The 19,573-nt window shown below is 44.6% G+C and overlaps 1 protein-coding gene across 2 annotated transcripts; it reads left to right on the top strand.

Moving 5' to 3' along the window:
- The first annotated feature begins 126 nt into the window (after positions 1-126).
- cyld3 (cylindromatosis (turban tumor syndrome) 3) lies at positions 127-19,276 on the top strand. Of its 2 annotated transcripts, XM_029754390.1 has the most exons (16): positions 127-229; positions 786-1,011; positions 1,676-1,951; positions 2,153-2,536; positions 2,745-2,850; positions 3,121-3,584; positions 3,793-3,958; positions 9,859-10,000; positions 10,332-10,454; positions 10,594-10,685; positions 12,010-12,073; positions 12,192-12,399; positions 12,481-12,589; positions 17,916-18,034; positions 18,176-18,383; positions 18,654-19,276. In XM_029754390.1, exons 2-16 carry the CDS (start codon positions 844-846, stop codon positions 18,836-18,838), a joined length of 2,814 nt encoding a protein of 937 aa, XP_029610250.1. In that variant the 5' UTR covers positions 127-229; positions 786-843; the 3' UTR covers positions 18,839-19,276. The 2 variants fall into 2 exon arrangements, with proteins under 2 accessions (XP_029610250.1, XP_029610251.1); XM_029754391.1 differs by lacking the exon at positions 127-229 and having other exon boundaries at positions 891-1,011; positions 1,836-1,951.
- Positions 19,277-19,573: the final 297 nt, after the last annotated feature.

Here is a 19,573-nt window from a genome sequence, read left to right as displayed (position 1 = left end):
CACAAAGAACCAGGTCTACCTTTTTATTCTCGAAACGTCAGTTTCCGACATGAACTGAGAGCTGTGGAATTTCCCCTCTGTTAAGCCACACCCACAGACCTCTCTGAATGGCCATAACGATTTATATGTAAAACTCTTCTCGCTCGTTATTGGTCCTCATTCTGTTTTGGGACATTTCGTGAGTTATGTTCTATGAAAGTTTTGGTAGATCGAAAAGTTGGTGAAATTGGTAAGTGTTGATATTATTAACTGTCAAATAATGTGCAAATATATCAGTTTCAGTCGAGTTTTGAACCGAGATGGCACCTGTTTCCTTTTCGTCATGGTTTGTGCGGTAGAATGACTCGTTTTGGTAGCGTGACCGTAGCTAGCTGGTCAGAAATGTTCAACATTGCGATGTGGGCTGTTGTAGGGTTATGGCTAGAAGGATTCCAGCTTTTGTCAAATTTACGTCAAAAGTATATATATATATTAGCTAACCCTTTTCCTAACCTTAATTATCTTGATTATCCTAACAGTTACGTTAATTCTCCTAACCTGTTGGGGAAAGTCTAATCTGACAAAAACTGGAACCCTTCTAGCCATGACCATACATCTAGCTAGACGCCCAATATCCTGTAACTACATTCACGCGAGATTCGGCTCTGGTCCGAGATTAGGTTATCTTAAAATGTGCAGGTTATGTTTTATAACTAGTTTATAATCTACCTTTTTGAGGCTATGTTGTGCCATTTAGTGACAGCACCATCAATGCCACGATATACACTCACCTGCTCTATTCACAGAGATTGGGGCTGATGAATTGGTGAGCTCACTCAACTGAGGAGACATACTCACACCACAATGTCTGGGGCCCAGGAGCACAAGAGAAGGCAACCCCCGAAAATGTACTTGGTGGTATCCAACCAAAAGATTCAGGACCAGTTGGAAGGTACCATTCGACTGCTACGGGGGAACCTCTGTCAGGAGCAAGAGGGGGGAAGGAGCAGGGGTGACCAACTGTGGGTAAAGGTAAGAAAATGAATTAATACTTTATCACGCCTGTCTTCTCTCTTCCTTGTTTGAATATTCTCTCACTTCTCCTTTTTCTCTTTCTTTCTCTGCTCTCCCTCCCTCCCTCCCTCTCTCCCTTCCTCTCTCTCTGCACTCTCTTTCTCCTTGTCCCCCACAACCCTCTGTCCCTCTCTCTCACTCTATCCTCTCTTGCTCTCTCTCTCCCTTCCTCTCTCTCTCTCCCTTCCACCCTCTCTCTTCTTGTCCCCCACCACCCTCCGTCTCTCTCCCCCTCTCTCCCTTCCCCTCTCTCTCTCTCTCTCTCTCTCTCCCTTCCTCTCTCACCCTTCCTCTCTCTCTCTCTCCCTTCCTCTCTCTCTCCCTTCCTCTCTCTCCCTTCCTCTCTCTCGCTCTCCCTCCCTCTCTCCTTGTCCCCTACCACCGTCCGTCTCTCGCCCTTCCTCTCTCTCGCCCTTCCTCTCTCTCGCCCTTCCTCTCTCTCGCCCTTCCTCTCTCTCGCCCTTCCTCTCTCTCCTTGTTCCCCACCACCCACCGTCTCTCGCTCTCTCTTTCTCTCCCTCGCTCACCATCAGGTATTTGACAATGCCAGTATGTTGAAGACTGTCAAGCAGCTGAAGATTGGCAAGTTATACACTCCTTTCATTTCTTTCTCTCTCCTCAGGTGTTAGACTATGGTTGTATGGTAAAGATTGACAAACAGCTCCTTATAGAAGTCCCCACCGACCTGACCGGCCTATTGGAGCCTGTATCTGATCCGGAGTCCCGCCTCAATTTGCTCATTAACCCCAAGCAACTTTACCGATTGGCTGCCTTGCCCCTAGGCACCCCCCTCTATGTCCAGATGGGCCAACCAGGAGAGCTGGCGGAGGCGGAGCTGAGGTATCGAGGACCGCTGACCAGAGGAAGTACTGCTGTGTTGTTTGGGGTGCAGCTGAAGGTATTGTTGCTAACGTGGTGTTTTTAGCTATAGACAACAGATCATAACAACAAACTTTCACTCTTTGATGATTGTCTTGAAGGTCATTTTACTTGTATTTTAGTTAGCCACTGTCACACAGTGGTACCCAAATTGTCAAATGACTCGGATCTACCTTTCTCTCTTTCTCTCTCTGTCTCTGTGTGTTTCTCTCTCTCTCAGGACTCAGCAGTGGGTAGAGGCAACAGTAATGGTTCTTACAAAGGCCACCAGCTCTTCACCTGTCCCGAAGCCTCCGCCCTCTTCCTACCGGCCAATCAGATCAGGCTACGACGCTGGTCCCGTGCCAATGACGACCATCACAACAACGCTCTTCCACCTCAACCTCAACCCCCCATTGGTAACATCATTGCTAGAACGGCTGAATCGTCTCCCAGCCTGGCCCCAGTCCCAGTCCTGGCTCGAAACCCCAGCTCCCCACCTCCCCTCCAGGTGGGCCACAGAGTGTGCTTCCCCCTGGAGGATACTGTCCATGGGGGAGAGGTGAGGTTCTGTGGGGCCCTGCCTGGACGGACCTCCACTGGGGTGTTTGTAGGAATCCTGCTGGTCAGTATCACTGCTGGAGGGTGCGACTGTATATAGAAATGCAATCAGTGTGATTATACACATTTTAGATTTTATAGTAATTATTGTGTTTGAAGACAACCAAAATATAGTGTTTTGTGGATAACATTCACACACGTTTAGGCTATATTCTTCATCTAACAGTCAATGTTTCCTGTATATTTGCGCTAATCAGTTTGTTTATACGCAGGACAATGCGGTTGGTAACTGGGATGGTTCATATAAAGGAGAGAAGTTGTGCTCCATCTCCTCTTCTGTGTATGGTTGCCTGCTACCCATCTCCAAGGTGTCCCCTGGTACGTCACTCCCTGGTTCAAATGTTACGGCAGATCAGAGATACTGTTTAGTTTACTGTTGAGTTACTGTTATGAGAGAGGGTGTAATTGGAAAACAAAACGTTGTGGAAAATCATGACTGTTAGATGACTGACGTCCTCCCATCCTTTACCCCTGATTGTCTTTCATTTTCCTCCTACCGGTCTTTGGATTGTGTGCTGTGTTTGAACGTTGACCTCTACTGCCCCCCCCCCCCCCCCCCCCCCCCCCCCCCCCCCCCCCCCCCCGCAGAACCAAGGTCACGCCGCCATACTCCTCCCCTCCGGAACCCCAAACCGGTCCTCAAACCCACCCAACCACCTGCCCCTGTATCCTCACCTGCCTCCACCCCAAAGATCGCTCTGATGCCCCCCCAACTCCTCTCAGCCAAACTGGCCTTAAAACCTCCACCCCTCCCCAGCCCCAAACCTTTCACAAAACTTCACCCCCTTCCCCCAACCCCTCCCACCATCAAACCCCAAACCCTGCCCTCCCCGACCGCCACTGACCAACCACAGCTCTTGAACGGTTCGCCCGGGCCCCTCTCTCCGGGTCGAGGTGACGGATTGGACACTGAGGAGAACGGAGATGCGGGATTGGAGGTTGAGTTGGAGGTGGGGTCCATGGTGGAGGTGAATGACCCGCCCCTTTTTGGAGTGATTCGTTGGATTGGACGAATCAGTGGAGTTCCACAACTGGTGTCAGGAATCGAACTGGTACGGTAACACTGTCAACACTGTCACTGTGTGTCATCAACTCCCTGTAATTCCATCAACTCTAATTGTGTCAGTGTCAAGTCAATCAGTGTATAACAACATTGTAAAGCAGCGGTATTCAAACATTTTCAACTAAGGCCCCCTTAAAAACTCCAAAATGTCTAGTGTGTGTTTGTAACATATTTATCTGCTTACTTTCCTCTCTCAGGACCAGGAACTGACCGCTGGAACAGACGGCAGTTACCTTGGCGAACGCCACTTCCGTTGCCCTGCCAACAAGGGGCTGTTCGTCAAACTCCGGAACTGTAGGCGGGATTCCAGATTCCCTGCCCCTGAGACACCGGTCAATCAGGTGGAGCGTTGCAACTCCATAGGTGTGTTATCTGTCTGTGTGTGTGCGTGTGTGTGTGTGTTGTCTTGCCCAACTCACGCCACTCCCTTGAGATGAATGAGCTAGTCTAGGTTCCCACTGCTTCAGGTCTATGACCTACAGGTGCCGCCCTTCCAGCCCAGTCCGGATGCCAGCAACCCGCTGATTCCAGCCGCGGCACCGGCGTAGTTCTTGGCGGCCGACAGCTGGAGTGGGAGAAACCTTTTTTTGTTAAAAACCACTCAGCGGGGCATTCAACTCCGGGGTAGGGCAACCTGTAGTTCATCAGGCTATCCTAGGGCTATAAGACCAGGGGAAGCGTAAGACCAGGGGAACTAGAGGGAAAGTATAATTTCTCCTCTCTGCAACTGTTTTTATTAAATAGATACCTTAGTTTTACACCCACGGGTGCACGTCACGAGCTGTTAACCTGTGGACCTGAAGTTACTCACTAAAACGGGACCTAGTGTCCTACGAGACAGAAGAGGTATAGTCACACCTAAGACATTTTCATACACACCCCAAGCATGAACCCACACAGTTACCAAGAGAGGAAACCATCTGGTCTATTTCGGTCAGTGGCCCCTTGAGAGGAAGTACACCACCTGTATTTATTCAAACAAAGACTCTACTTATCTTATGAATACCCTAGCTCTCAACCCTGAGGAAACAGACACCTCACAAGTCCTCAACTGGCAGCTTCATTAAATAGTACCCGCAAAACACCAGTCTCACCGTCAACAGTGAAGAGGCGACTCCGGGATGCTGGCCTTCGAGGCATAGTTCGTCTGTCCAGTGTCTTCTTTTGCCCATCTTAATCTTTTATTTTTATTGTCCAGTCTGAGATTTGGCTGTTTCTTTGCAACTCTGCCTAGAAGGCCAGCATCCCAGAGTCGCCTCTTCACTGTTGACGTTGAGACTGGTGTTTTGCAGGTACTATTTAATGAAGTTGCCAGGTGAGGACTTGTGAGGTGTCTGTTTCTCAAACTAGGCACTCTACTGTACTTGTCCTCTTGCTCAGTTGTGCACTGGGGCATCCCACTCCTCTTTCTATTCTGGTTAGAGCCAGTTTGCACTGTTCTGTGAAGGAAGTAGTACACAGCGTTGTACGAGATTTTCAGTTTCTTGGCAATTTCTCGCATGAAATAGCCTTCATTTCTCAGAACAAGAATAGACTGGCGAGTTTCAGAAGAAAGTTCTTTGTTTCTGGCCATTTTGAGCCTGTAATCGAACCCACAAATACTGATGCTCCAGATACTCAACTAGTCTAAAGAAGGACAGTTGTATTGCTTCTTTAATCAGAACAACAGTTTTCAGCTGTGTTAACATAATTGCAAAAGGGTTTTCTAATGATCAATTAGCCTTTTAAAATGATGAACTTGGATTAGCTAACACAACGTGCCATTGGAACACAGCAGTGATGGTTCCTGATAATGGGCCTCTACACCTATGTACAGTTGAAGTTGGAAGTTTACATACACTTAGGTTGGAGTCATTAAAACTTGTTTTTCAACCACTCCACAAATGTCTTGTTAACAAACTATAGTTTTGGCAAGTCGGTTAGGACATCTACTTTGTGCATGACAAAAGTAATTTTTCCAACAATTGTTTACAGACAGATTATTTCACTTATAATTCACTGTATCACAATTCCAGTGGGTCAGAAGTTTACATACACTAAGTTGACTGTGCCTTTAAACAGCTTGAAAATTCCAGAAAATGATGTCATGGCTTTAGAAGCTTCTGATAGGCTAATTGACATCATTTGAGTCAATTGGAGGTGTACCTGTGGATGTATTTCAAGGCCTACCTTCAAACTCAGTGCCTCTTTGCTTGACATCATGGGAAAATCAAAAGAAATCAGCCAAGACCTCAGAAAACATTGTAGACCTCCACAAGTCTGGTTCATCCTTGGGAGCAATTTCCAAATGCCTGAAGGTACCACGTTCATCTGCACAAACAATAGTATGCAAGTATAAACACCATGGGACCACGCAGCCGCTCAGGAAGGAGACACGTTCTGTCTCCTAGAGATTAACTTACTTTGGTGCGAAAAGTGCAAATCAATCCCAGAACAACAGCAAGGGACCTTGTGAAGATGCTGGAAGAAACTGGTATAAAAGTATCTATATCCACAGTAAAACGAGTCCTATATCAACATAACCTGAAAGGTTGCTCAGCAAGGAAGAAGCCACTGCTCCAAAACCGCCATAAAAAAGCCAGACTATGGTTTGCAACTGCATATGGGGACAAAGATCGTACTTTATGGAGAAATGTCCTCTGGACTGATGAAACAAAAATAGGACAGTTTTGCCATAATGACCATCGTTATGTTTGGAGGAAAAAGGGAGATGCTTGCAAGCCGAAGAACACCATCCCAACCGTGAAGCACGGGGGTGGCAGCATCATGTTGTGGGGGTGCTTTGCAGCAGGAGGGACTGGTGCACTTCACAAAATACATGGCTTCATGAGGTAGGAAAATTATGTGGATATATTGAAGCAACATCTCAAGACATCAGTCAGGAAGTTAAAGCTTGGTTGCAAATGAGGCTTCCAAATGGACAATGACGCCAAGCCTACTTACAAAGTTGTGGCAAAATGGCTTAAGGACAACAAAGTCAAGGTGCTGGAGTGGCCATCACAAATCCCTGACCTCAATCCCATGGAAAATTTGCAGGCAGAACTGAAAAAGCATGTGCGAGCAAGGAGGCCTACAAACCTGACACAGTTCCACCAGCTCTGTCAGGAGGAATGGGCCAAAATTCACCCAACTTATTGTGGGAAGCTTGTGGAAGGCTACGCAAAACGTTTAACCCAAGATGAACAATTTAAAGGCAATGCTACCAAATACTAATTGAGTGTATGTAAACTTCTGACCCACTGGGAATGTGATGAAAGAAATCCAAGCTGAAATAAATCTCTCTACTATTATTCTGACATTTCACATTCTTAAAATAAAGTGGTGATCCTAACTGACCCAAGACAGGGGATTTTTAATAGGATTAAATGTCAGGAATTGTGAAACTGAGTTTAAATGTATTTGTCTAAGGTGTATGTAAACATCCGACTTCAACTGAAGATATTCCATAAAAAATCTGCCATTTCCAGTTACAATAGTAATTTACAACATTAACAACAATAACAAAAGTTGACCTAATTCTGTGAGCGAAGTAAATATTCCAAACAAAGTCTGGTACAGTTGTGGGATGCTATAGATCCCAAATGAACAACCACTAGCATAAAAAAAACTGTTTAAAGCAATGAGCCTGACGCAACAGAGCAGAACGTTTAGCTTAAAATGTTGATCAACTATCAGGCTATTTCTTCACATTATATGCGCAGCAATGCGCACACAGATGTAGGCTAGAAGTGTAAATGTTCCATTAGCTGGAAAACACTATTCTCAAAAGTGACCGCAAATGCGATTATGCGTGTAATGCTTTTATTTTAAAGTTGTATTTTTATGGTGAAAATGATCTTTCCCAAACTTGAAACTCACATGCTGCATATGTATGCCAGTTAGGCTCTACACCTGTTGTAAAGCAGATTTAATGTGCTTTACATGTCATCTATGCACTTAAATAGCAAATGGAGGTTGCTTTTCCCCGTGGTTTATTTTCATGCCAGCCAGGTAGGCTATACTCCTGATGTAAAGAGAAGAAATGTACTTAATATTAGGAAAGTTGAGAAATAAATATTGTAGACCTAACCCAGTGGATCCCAAACCTTTTATAGTCCCATACCCCTTCAAACATTCAACCTCCAGCTGCGTACCCCCTCTAGCACCAGGGTCAGTGCACTCTCAAATATTGTTTTTTGCCATCATTGTAAGCCTGCCACACACACACTATACGATACATTTATTAAACATAAGAATGAGTGTGAGTTTTTGTCACAACCTGGCTCGTGGGAAGTGACAAAGAGCTCAAAAATCTCAGGGCACAAATAGTAATATAATCAATAATTTTGCTCTTTATTTAGCCATCTTGCATATAAAACCTTTCACAATTTTTGATGAACAAATAACTCACCACAGGTTAATGAGAAGGGTGTGCTTGAAAGGATGCACATAACTCACTGAAATGTTGGGTTGTATTGGAGAGAGTCTCAGTCTTAAATCATTTTCCACAAACAATCTGTCCCTGTATTTAGTTTTCATGCTAGTGAGGGCCGAGAATTCACTCTCGTATAGGTACGTGGTTGCAAAGGGCATCAGTGTCTTAACGGTGCAATTTGCCATTGCAAGAAACTCTGAGCGCAGCCCAATCCAGAAATCTGGCAGTGGCTTTTGATTAAATTAAATTTTCACAGAACCGCTTGTTGCAATTTCGATGAGGCTCTCTTGTTCAGATATTGTAAATGGACTGGAGGCAGGGCATGAAAGGGATAACGAATCCAGTTGTTTGTGTCGTCCGTTTCGGGGAAGTACCTGCGTAATTGCGCACCCAGCTCACTCAGGTGCTTCGCTATAGCACATTTGACATTGTCCGTAAGCTTGAGTTCATTTGCACACCAAAAATCATACAATGATGGAAAGACCTGTGTGTTGTCCTTGTTAATGCAGACAGAAACGAGCTCCAACTTTTTAATCATAGCCTCAATTTTGTCCCGCATGTTGAATATAGTTGCAGAGATTCCCTGTAATCCTAGATTCAGATCATTCAGGCAAGGAAAAAACATCACCCAGATAGGCCAGTCGTGTGAGGAAACTTGTCATCATGCAAGCGGTCAGACAAGTGAAAATTATGGTCAGTAAAGAAAACGTTAAGCTCGTCTCTCAATGGAAAAAAAAAAAAAAAACGTTTCAATACTTTGCCCCTTGATAACCAGCGCACTTCTGTATGTTGTAAAAGCTTTACATGGTCGCTGCCCACATCATTGCCTAATGCAGAAAATACACGAGTTCAGGGGCCTTGCTTTAACAAAGTTAACCATTTTCACTGTAGTGTCCAAAACGTCTTTCAAGTTGTCGGGCATTCCCTTGGCAGCAAGAGCCTCTCAGTGGATGCTGCAGTGTACCCAAGTGGCGTCGGGAGCTACTGCTTGCACACGCGTTACCTCTCCACTATGTCTCCCTGTCATGGCTTTTGCACCATCAGTACAGATACCAACACATCTTGACCACCAATTTTATTTTTCGCAGTGAAACGAGGCTACTCAGGCGAGGGAAAAAAAACTCACCCAAATGTATAGCCCCATTGGAAAATATATATGTACTGTTTGAAAATGTGTGTGGGGGGTAATATTATTTATATATATATATATATATATATATATATATATATATATATATATGAATCGCATTTTTATTTGGCGTACTTCAGGCGGCATTGCGCGTACCCCAGTTTGGGTATACCTGGCCGAGCCTATAGAAAACTGATGTGATCCTCCTCTTTTTAATAGAGGCCATCACTCTGTTTTCTCACACAATTTCATAGCCTATAGAAATGTTGCGCAACATGAGCTCATGGGCTCTCATGAAGTGTTTGATTAGATTTTTGATTACATTTGCATTGATGTCAGAGTGATTAGATGGACAATAGAATGACCATCAGCAGCATCACAGCTTGGAGAAGCATAATTACCATGACTAAACGGTCACGTGAAATTTCACTGCCGTCATAACTCGTGACCGGCGGTAATACGGTCACCGAAATAGTCCTAGCTGCCTCCTCTTTCTGCTAGCTGCTGTGTCTCTCGGCTCTCTCCCTTCTGTTCCTTCTCCCGCCCCATTGAGTCTGTTTTCTTGGCCTCCTGCTCTCTCCATCCCAGAAGCAGTTGTCTCAGCAGGGGTGAGTTACATCCATCCCAGGGTTCTCGTGTGTGTGTGTGTGTGTGTGTGTGTGTGTGCGCATTCGTGTGTGTGCCCATACCATGTAACATGATGACCACTCCAACCACCAGCGTTTGCCGAGTGGGGCAGTGAGCGTGTCGAGGAGCACACCCCTCCAGTCCAGGGGGACGAGGCCAGAGATATGTACCAGGGCTGGAAGAGGGGCATCCAGGGCCACCTCAACTCCTGCTACCTGGACGCCTCACTATTCAGGTGACTAACACTGGCATTCTCCCTCCGTCCTGTTTGTAATATTATTAAGCCAATAATTGTTATTCAGTTATGTAATAGGATGTTGAGAACCGGAACCCTCAGTTAGAACTGGATACCATCGGTTAGAACCGGAACCCTCAGTTAGAACCGGAACACTCCGATAGAACCGAATTAAGGATTAGATAATGCAGTTAAAGGCTTTTTTTGTGTGAAAAAAATGTAAAATTGGGGAATGTTATCATATCGAATCTAAGGTTGTTTTTTAAACTAGAAGAAATGCTGGATGCATTCATGTTAATTAAACTCTTTTCTCCCCCTCTCTCCCCCTCAGTCTGTTTTCGTGCTGCAGTTCAGTAGACTGGGTGTTGCTGTGGCCCTCGAACCCCTCAGACGGCCCCCACTGCAGCCAAGCCCAGGACCTGCTTCGCTGTGAGATCGTCAACCCCCTACGCAGGTGTGTGTGTGTGTGTGTTCCTTCACAATGGATTTTATGTATAGGCATATATTGTGATTTAAATTGTTCTGTTGTAGATCAGTATCACTTTGTATTTGAATAGCTTTTATGAATGTACTGGGCTGTGTGTGTCTTTCAGGTTTGGCTATGTATGTGCCAGTAAAACCATGGCCCTGAGAAGACTACTGGAGGCTGAGAGTAGTGACACAGGCTTCACCAACCAGGAGAAAGGTGTGTGTGTCCGTGTGAGAGGGAGAGGGTGTTTGGCTGTCTGTCTCTCCATCCGTGTCAGTAGGATGGGGCATGAGGGAGAGAAAGGGACTGTGTGTTCATCTATGTGTGGATCAATGTTCCCTCTAGTTTGTTTTGTCACTGAGAAAATGTCAGGTCTGCTGAGCGCAAACTCGAAAGTTGTGAAAATTCTGTGCAACTTCCGGTGCGCGTTTACTGTGAACAGTGAAGTTGTACCCGCTTTAAGTTAGTTTTAACAATGGTCAGGTAGACTAATGTGGCTATTTGATCATAATGTAGGTTTACCAGAGTGGCCTACCATCAAAAACAATGGAGAAAATGCATCCAGTAAAATTTTTACATGAAAATTGCTGTTCTATCGTTCAGCCTACACTAGTGTTCAATGTAGACCTACATTCCATGAGACCTTTGGGGAAAAAAACATGCAGGGCTTGAAATTAACCTGTTTATCCACTTGTCCTTCAGACAAGGAGGTGACTGAAAATGTTATTGTGTTCTTTGATACAAGAAACCACTTTACAAAATAAAATGCATTATTATTCCCATGCCATTATTACAAATTAAGCTACCCTCTGCCTATTGGCTACTTAGGTTATTCAAGCTTGTCTCAAAATACAATAATGCCCCTTCGACATAAAATGCTCATTACCTGACTCGCTTTTCACAGATCTAGAAATGCATACATTTTGTGCTCTTGTAGGAAGCAATCACTCCCCCATTGCTGACTACAAATGATCTATGACTGGGCTAATAACTCACTAACTAGCAAAGGATATGAACAAAATGTGCACGCACGTGTGGTTACATGCAGCTTTCACTTTGATCTCAAAACAGGTGCATCTACTCACGACTGTTCAAGCTGTAAAAACAGTCCAGTTTTAAAGTGAACATCACAGATCCATATATGGCATTGGTCTATTTGCATATTATTTTTTTTATTTAGCTAGGCCTACTGCAACTCTGGTTATGGCACATCAGTCTATTTAGAATAAGGGCCTGAGTCGTGCCTGTCAATGCAATAGAATCCTACTCTGATCGATGTGTTCTGCCTACAACAAAATCTCTTGCATTGTTAGTTTTGCATAATAAGTCCTGCATAGTTCATTTTGTTTTGGTATGTTGCATTGAAAGTGGCTAATGTTGCATTGATTTGATCACAATTTCCATAGTGAAGGGGAAACGTTGATAGTGTTATTTAACTCTAGAAAGTTGAGTGAAGTTGAATCTCGTGCCACTCTGCGCAGGCTGATATTTGAGGGAACATTGGTGGTGTTTTTAAACACGTCTGTCTTCTTTCTGTCAGACCCAGAAGAGTTCCTCAACAAGCTTTTCCAGCTCCTCCGGGTCGAACCTCTTCTGAAGATCAGGTATACTTTCTCTCCTTCTCCTCTCTCTCGCTCTCCTTCCCTTCCCCCTTCTCTCTCTCTCGTTCTCTTATTCTCTGTTACACACACTTTCTCTCCTGCTCCCCCTCATTCCTTTCAGGTCAGTGACACAGAAGCAGCAGCCTCAGGAGTGTCACCTCTACCAGCTCTTCCCTCCATCCGTTCCCCTCTCTCCCTCTTCCCCTGTCCCTCTGTCTCCGTCCCTCTGTCCCATCCCTCTCTCCTCCCCTGCAGTACTCATGAGGGTGGCCAGTGTTCAGACTCTGTTAGAGAAATCTTTCCTCCACGCGGGACTAAAGTTTGCTGAGGTAACAACACAAGACGACATAGTAGATACACAAACAAACTCAACGTTGAAGGGTTGATGGATTGACTCTCCCCTCCGCCAGGCCCCTTCCTGCCTCCCCCTCCTCATGCCTAGGTTTGGGAAGGACTTCAAGATGTTTGACGTCATCTTGCCTTCACTCACCATCGACATCACAGACCTGCTGGATGACAGTAAGAAACAAAGATATTGTCATGGAAATTCTTACACAGGGTCACTGGAAGTCAATCTTAATGAATCATTGTTTATTGTCAGAGCGCGAGAGAGGTTCCAACCAACTCAATGCACCATAGTACACATGTCAGTCAGGAGCTCTGCCTGGGCAGTCCCAGCAGTTGTCTTCTGTACGACTATACACAGACATTTTCATAATGAATTAATCATTACTGTTTTGTTTCATTCATGTGACAGACTAATACTGGTTTATAACATGTAACGGACCAACACCTCACGAGGCTTCTCTCTAAGCTGAGACCTTGAACCTAAGATCACTTTTTTTCGTTCTCAAAACAAGGTCTGGGCGTACTGCCAAATTGCGGATTCTGATAAATCAAATGTTATTTGTCACATGCGCCGAATACAACAGGTGTAGGTAGACCTTACATGCTGACCGGACACGTCACGTGTGCGAGCATCGCAAAATAAATGTAGAAATCCATGTTATTCAATTATTGCACCCACATTGCTCGCGTGCGCCAACGAGCATCTGCGATGCCAAGGGCTAAAATAGAACTCCTTTCTATTTCTGACGCAGATCGCGCTGCAAGTTCTGCCTCTCCCATCTCCTCATTGGTTTATAGAAGCAAGTACCCACGTGCCATCTCCTCATTGGTTATACCCAGGTGGGTGATTGAAAGACGAACTGTTTTGCCGGTTGTCATGGTAATACTATGAAAGTGTAGATGCCGATCACCATATAAGTTCAAATATGAAAAAGCCTGGAAGGAGGAGAGATGACTAGAAACGATTCGGTTGGCCGTTTTATGTGTGGATTAATTGGCTGAGTAGAGGAGCTTGTGCATTTCAGGTAAAATAACAACTCAATCTTTATATCCCAGGACAAATTAGCTAGCAACAGCAAGCTAACTAGCTAAATTGCCATACATGTTTAACCTCTCTAGGGTATGTGGGACGAAATCGTCCCACATACCCTAGAGAGGTTATGCATAATATGACTATTTTACACCATTTTAAAGACAAGACTCTCGTTAATCTAACCACACTGTCCGATTTCAAAAAGGCTTTACAACGAAAGCAAAACATTAGATTATGTCAGGAGAGTACCCAGCCAGAAATAATCAGACACCCATTTTTCAAGCTAGCATATAATGTCACAAAAACCAAAACCACAGCTAAATGCAGCACTAACCTTTGATGATCTTCATCAGATGACACTCCTAGGACATTATGTTATACAATACATGCATGTTTTGTTCAATCAAGTTCATATTTATATCAAAAACCAGCTTTTTACATTAGCATGTGACGTTCAGAACTAGCATACCCACCGCAAACTTCCGGTGAATTTACTAAATTACTCACGATAAACGTTCACAAAAAAACATAACAATTATTTTAAGAATTATAGATACAGAACTCCTTTATGCAATCGCGGTGTCCGATTTTAAAATAGCTTTTCGGCAAAAGCACATTTTGCAATATTCTGAGTAGATAGCTCGCCATCACGGGCTAGCTATTTTGACACCCACCAAGTTTGGCACTCACCAAACTCAGATTTACTATAAGAAAAATTGGATTACCTTTGCTGTTCTTTGTCAGAATGCACTCCCAGGACTTCTACTTCATCCACAAATGTTGTTTTGGTTCAAAATAATCCATAGTTATGTTCAAATATCCTCTGTTTTGTTCTTGCGGTCAAGACACTATCCGAAGGGTGACGAAGGGTGACGCGCGGACGCGTATCGTGACAAAAAAAATCTAAATATTCCATTACCGTACTTCGAAGCATGTCAAACGCTGTTTAAAATCAATTTTTATGCAATTTTTCTCGTAAAAAAATGATAATATTCCAACCGGGAAACCCTGTTTTCGTTCAAAGACTCAAAGTTGAAAATGGCCTCTTCACGTGCATGCGCGCTCCCGTCTCATTGTTCTCAGATCGACCACTTACCAAATGCGCTACTGTTTTTCAGCCATGGGCTGCAAAGTCATCATTCAACGTTCTGGCGCCCTCTGAGAGCCTATGGGAGCCGTAGGAAGTGTCACGTTACAGAAGAGATCCTCAGTTTTCAATAAAGAGAGTGTAGAAGGCCAAGAAATGGTCAGAGAGGGCACTTCCTGTACAGAATCTTCTCAGGTTTTTGCCTGCCATATGAGTTCTGTTATACTCACAGACACCATTCAAACAGTTTTAGAAACTTTAGGGTGTTTTCTATCCAAATCAAACAATTATATGCATATTCTAGTTTCTGGGCAGTAGTAATAACCAGATTAAATCGGGTACGTTTTTTTATCCGGCCGTGAAAATACTGCCCCCTATCCATAACAGGTTAAGCAGGTTACCTTCGTTTCCTTGTGTACAGGGACCCGGTGGTCTGCTTGAAACATGTTGGTATTACAGACTCTGTCAGGGAGAGGTTGAAAATGTCAATGAAGACACTTGACAGTTGGTCCGCGCATGCTTAGAGTATACGTCCTGGTAATCCATCTGGCCCAGCGGCTTTGTTGATGTTGACCTGTTTAAAGGTTTTGTTCACATCGGCTACCGAGAGCGTTATCACGTAATCATCCAGAACAGCTGGTGCTCTTGTACATGCTTCAGCGTTGCTTGCCTCGAAGCGAGCATAAAAGGCATTTAGCTCGTCTGGTAGGCTTGCGTCACTGGGCAGCTCGCGTCTGGGTTTCCCTTTGTAGTCCGTAATAGTTTCCAAGCCCTGCCACATCCGACGAGCGTCAGAGCCGGTGTAGTAGGATTCAATCTTAATCCTGTATAGATGCTTTGCTTGTTTGATGGTTCGTCTGAGGGCATAGCGGAATTTCTTATAAGCGTCCGGATTAATCTCCTGCTCCTTGAAAGCGGCAGCTCTAGCCTTTAGCTCGATGTGGATGTTGCCTGTAATCCATGGCTTCTGGTTGGGATATGTACGTACAGTCACTGTGGGGACGACGTCATCGATGCACTTATTGATGAAGCCGATGACTGAGGTGGTGTATTCCTCAATGCCATTGGATGAATCCCGTAAAATATTCCAGTCTGCTAGCAAAACAGTCCTGTAGTGTAGCATCCGCATCATCTGACCACTTCCATATTGAGCAAATCACTGGTACTTCCTGCTTTTAGTTTTTGCTTGTAAGCAGGAATCAGGAGGATAGAATTATGGTCAGATTTGCCAAATGGAGGGCGGGGGAGAGCTTTGTATGCATCTCTGTGTGTGGAGTAAAGGTGGTCTAGGATCTTTTTTATTCTCCTGGTTGCACATGTGACATGCTGGTAAAAATGTGGTAAAAGGGATTTAAGTTTGCCTGCATTAAAGTCCCCGGCCACTAGGAGTGCCGCTTCTGGGTGAGCATTTTCTTCTTTGCTTATGGCCTTATAGAGTTGGTTAGAGAGCGGTCTTCGTGCCAGCTCGTTTTGTGGTGGTAAATAGAAGGCTACAAATAATACAGATGAGAACTCTCTTGGTAGATAGTGTGGTCTACAGCTTATCATAAGGTACTCTACCTCAGGCAAGCAATACCTCGAGACTTATTTAATATTAGACATCGCACACCAGCTGTTATTGACAAAAAGACACACCCCCACCCCTCGTCTTACCAGAGGTAGCGTCTCTGTTATGCCGGTGCATGGAAAATCCCGCTAGCTCTATATTGTCCATATCTTCGTTCAGCCACATCTCGGTGAAACATAAGATGTTATAGTTTTTAATGTCCCGTTGGTAGGATAATCTTAATCGTAGGTCATCAATTTTATTTTCCAATGATTGCACGTTAGCCAGAAGAATGGAAGGCAGTGGGAGTTTACTCGCTCGCCTCCGGATTCTCAGAAGGATGCCTGATCAGCGGCCCCTTTTTCGTCATCTTTTCTTCACGCAAAAGGCGTGGATCTGGGCCTGTTCCAGTGAAAGCAGGATATCCTTCTCATCTGACTCGTTAAAGGAAAAAGTTTCTTCCAGTCCGCGGTGAGTAATCGCTGTTCTGATGTCCAGAAGTTATTTTCGGTCATAAGAGACGGTAGCAGCAACATTATGTACACAATAAGTAAAAAATAAGTTACGCACATTTTTATTTTTTTAAATAGCACAATTGGTTGGGAGAATGTAAAACGTCAGCCATGTTCTTCGGCGCCATCTTATTTTGCGCTGTGGCACTTTTGACGAGGTAATTGAGGTAATATGTACATGTAGGTAGAGTTATTAAAGTGGCTATGCATAGATAATAACAGAGAGTAGCAGCGGCGTAAAAGAGGTGGGGGGCAATGCAAATAGTCTGGGTAGTCATGATTAGTTGTTCAGGGGTCTTATGGCTTGGGGGTAGAAGCTGTTTAGAAGCCTCTTGGACCGCTTGCTGTGCAGTAGCAGAGAGAACAGTCTATGACTAGGGTGGCTTGAGTCTTTGACCATTTTTAGAGCCTTCCTCTGACACCACCTGGTATAGAGGTCCTGGATGGCAGGAAGCTTGTCCCCGGTGATGTACTGGGCCGTACGCACTACCCTCTGATAGTGAGGATTCGTTAAATCGGTCACTTGCATGAAGACAGAAATTGGTTATTAGAAAAGCACAAACATTAAAATTCCCATTACAATATAAACTCATATATGAAAATGTACACTGAGTGTACAAAACACTTTAAGAACACCTGTTCTTTCCATGACATAGACTGACCAGGTGAATCCAGGTGAAAGCTATGATCCCTTATTGATGTCACTTGTTAAATCCATTTCAATCAGTGTAGATGAAGGGGAGGAGACGGGTTAAAGAAGGATTTTGAAGTCTTGAGACAATTGAGGCATGGATTGTATATGTGTGCCACTCTGAGGGTGAATGGGCAAGACAAAAGATTTTAGTGCCTTTGAAAGGGATATGGTAGTAGGTGCCAGGCGCACCGGTTTGTGTCAAGAACGGCAACGCTACTGAGTTTTTCACACTACAGTTTATCGTGTGTATCAAGAATGGTCCACCACCCAAAGGACATCCAGCCAACTTGACACAACTGTGGAAAGCATTGGAGTCAACATGGACCAGCATCCCTGTGGAACGCTTTCGGCACCTTGCAGAGTCTATGCCCCGACAAATTGAGTCTGTTCTGAGGGTAAAGGGAGTACAACTCAATATTAGGAAGGTGTTTCTAGTGTTTGGTGTACTCAGTGTACGTCTATGGTAAGAACCCTGCTATGTTAAAACATGAGGACATTTTATCGGGCGGGTTTCCTGTTGATGGCCTATTTAATGCGTTCTTTCTCTCTCTTCACTCATCTCTCTCTCTCTCTCCCTCCCCCTATTGCTATCTCTTCCTCTCTATCTCTCCCTCCCTCTCTCTAGCTCTCAGACAGTGCAGTATTTGCCAGGCAGTAGCAGAATGGGAGTGTCTAGAGTGTTATGACGACTTGGACATCACACCTGGTTGTCTTAAACAGTACTGCCACACCTGCAACACTCAGGTAACCATAGCACACCATTATTACCTATAGTACAGCTCTCAAAGTTCCTTCAAAAGTCCCTTACATCTACACACTGCAGGACCAACAATGTCCTCTCTCTCACTTCCTCCTTCTCCCTCTCTCCCTCCATCCTTCCATTAGGTGCACATCCACAAGAAGCGCCAGTCCCACAGTCCATGTCAGGTGGGTGTGGCTGGTGGTCCGTGGACCGGCCCACTGCATGGAACTCGTCAGCGATTGGCTCTCTTTGCTGTGACGTGCATCGAGACCAGCCACTACGTGAGCTTCGTCAAGCACGGGCCCCGCCCCGACGACTGGCTGTTCTTTGACAGTATGGCCGATAGGGAAGGTGAGAGATGTCAACTTTAAAAAGGGGCCTTAAGGCCTGCAGCTACTTTTCATTTCTTCCTGTTAGTCAATTGATTGAATAATGTCATTGATTGGCCAGAGAGTCTACTCACCTGGTGTTCCAGATGTGAATCACTCCCTGATTACAGGGCAAATGCAAATCTGCAGTACTGCAAATCTCAAATAGCCCTTGAAACTATGAAACTCTTAATTTATATGATCGTGACATCCCATAATAGTTGCCATGTTCTGTTTCCATGGTTACGGCCAGGCGGGGAGAACGGTTTCAACATTCCCCAGGTGAGGGCGTGTCCAGAGGTGGGCCGCTACCTCAGCCTATCGGCGGAGGAGCTGGGCAGGCTAGACCCCGCCTCCTTGAGAGAGTCCGCCCGCCGGCTGCTGTGTGACTCCTACATGTGTCTCTACCACAGCCCCGAGCTCAGCCTGTACAAGTAACACACACACCAATGTGCCTTCAGGATGAGTGACATGCAGTATTGTACATTAACCACTGTTGTGCCTGTTCAAGTAACACACGCACAAGTTCCAGTATTGCACCAATGTGCCTCCAACAAGCGACACAGAAAGAGACTCCTACAACAACCACTGCCCAAATGTGCCTTAACCACTGCCCAAATGTGCCTTTGCAACACGAACAACCTGTTTTTCACTCTTCTGTTTACTTTATCCTTATGTTCAATGGAAATCTGAGAAGAAAATTATGAATAATTGTATATAATATCATAATTTGATATAATATAATATTATTATATATCAAATATAATTTGCATATTTTTATTTTACACACCACTTTTTAATTCCATATTGGTTATGTTGTAATACATAGATAGAGAAAATGACCATGAGAATATATTAAAGAGAATTATAATGAAATATGTTGTTTGAAACATGTTATTGTCAAAGTATGATTCTGGTGTATGAAAAATAGCCCTAAATGCTTATCATCGCCAGGTAGTCCCGAGATTAGAGTGTTGGGCCAGTAGCCAATAGGGCTCTGGTTCGAATACGGGAGCCAACAAGGTGAAAAATCTGTTGCTATGCCCTTGAGCAAGGCACTTAACCTCAATTGCTCCAGGGTTGCTGGACAATGTTTACCCTGGCCGTGACCCCACTCCCTGCAGGTGTCTCAGGGAGAGTTGGGATATACAAGAAAAACATTTCCATTACACA

This window comes from Salmo trutta, chromosome 5 (assembly GCF_901001165.1).
Source record: "Salmo trutta chromosome 5, fSalTru1.1, whole genome shotgun sequence".
NCBI classification, from domain to species: domain Eukaryota; kingdom Metazoa; phylum Chordata; class Actinopteri; order Salmoniformes; family Salmonidae; genus Salmo; species Salmo trutta.
The sequence above is the reverse complement of the archived record's forward strand: the minus strand, read 5'-3'. Positions and strand labels throughout refer to the sequence as shown.

Coding starts and splice junctions, on each gene's coding strand:
- cyld3 (XM_029754390.1), top strand. CDS start 844: ATGTCTGGGGCCCAGGAGCACAAGAGAAGGCAACCCCCGAAAATGTAC. Junction 3,959..9,858: donor GGAGCGTTGCAACTCCATAG/GTGTGTTATCTG, acceptor TCCAACCACCAG/CGTTTGCCGAGTGGGGCAGT. Junction 18,384..18,653: donor CAGTATGGCCGATAGGGAAG/GTGAGAGATGTC, acceptor GGTTACGGCCAG/GCGGGGAGAACGGTTTCAAC.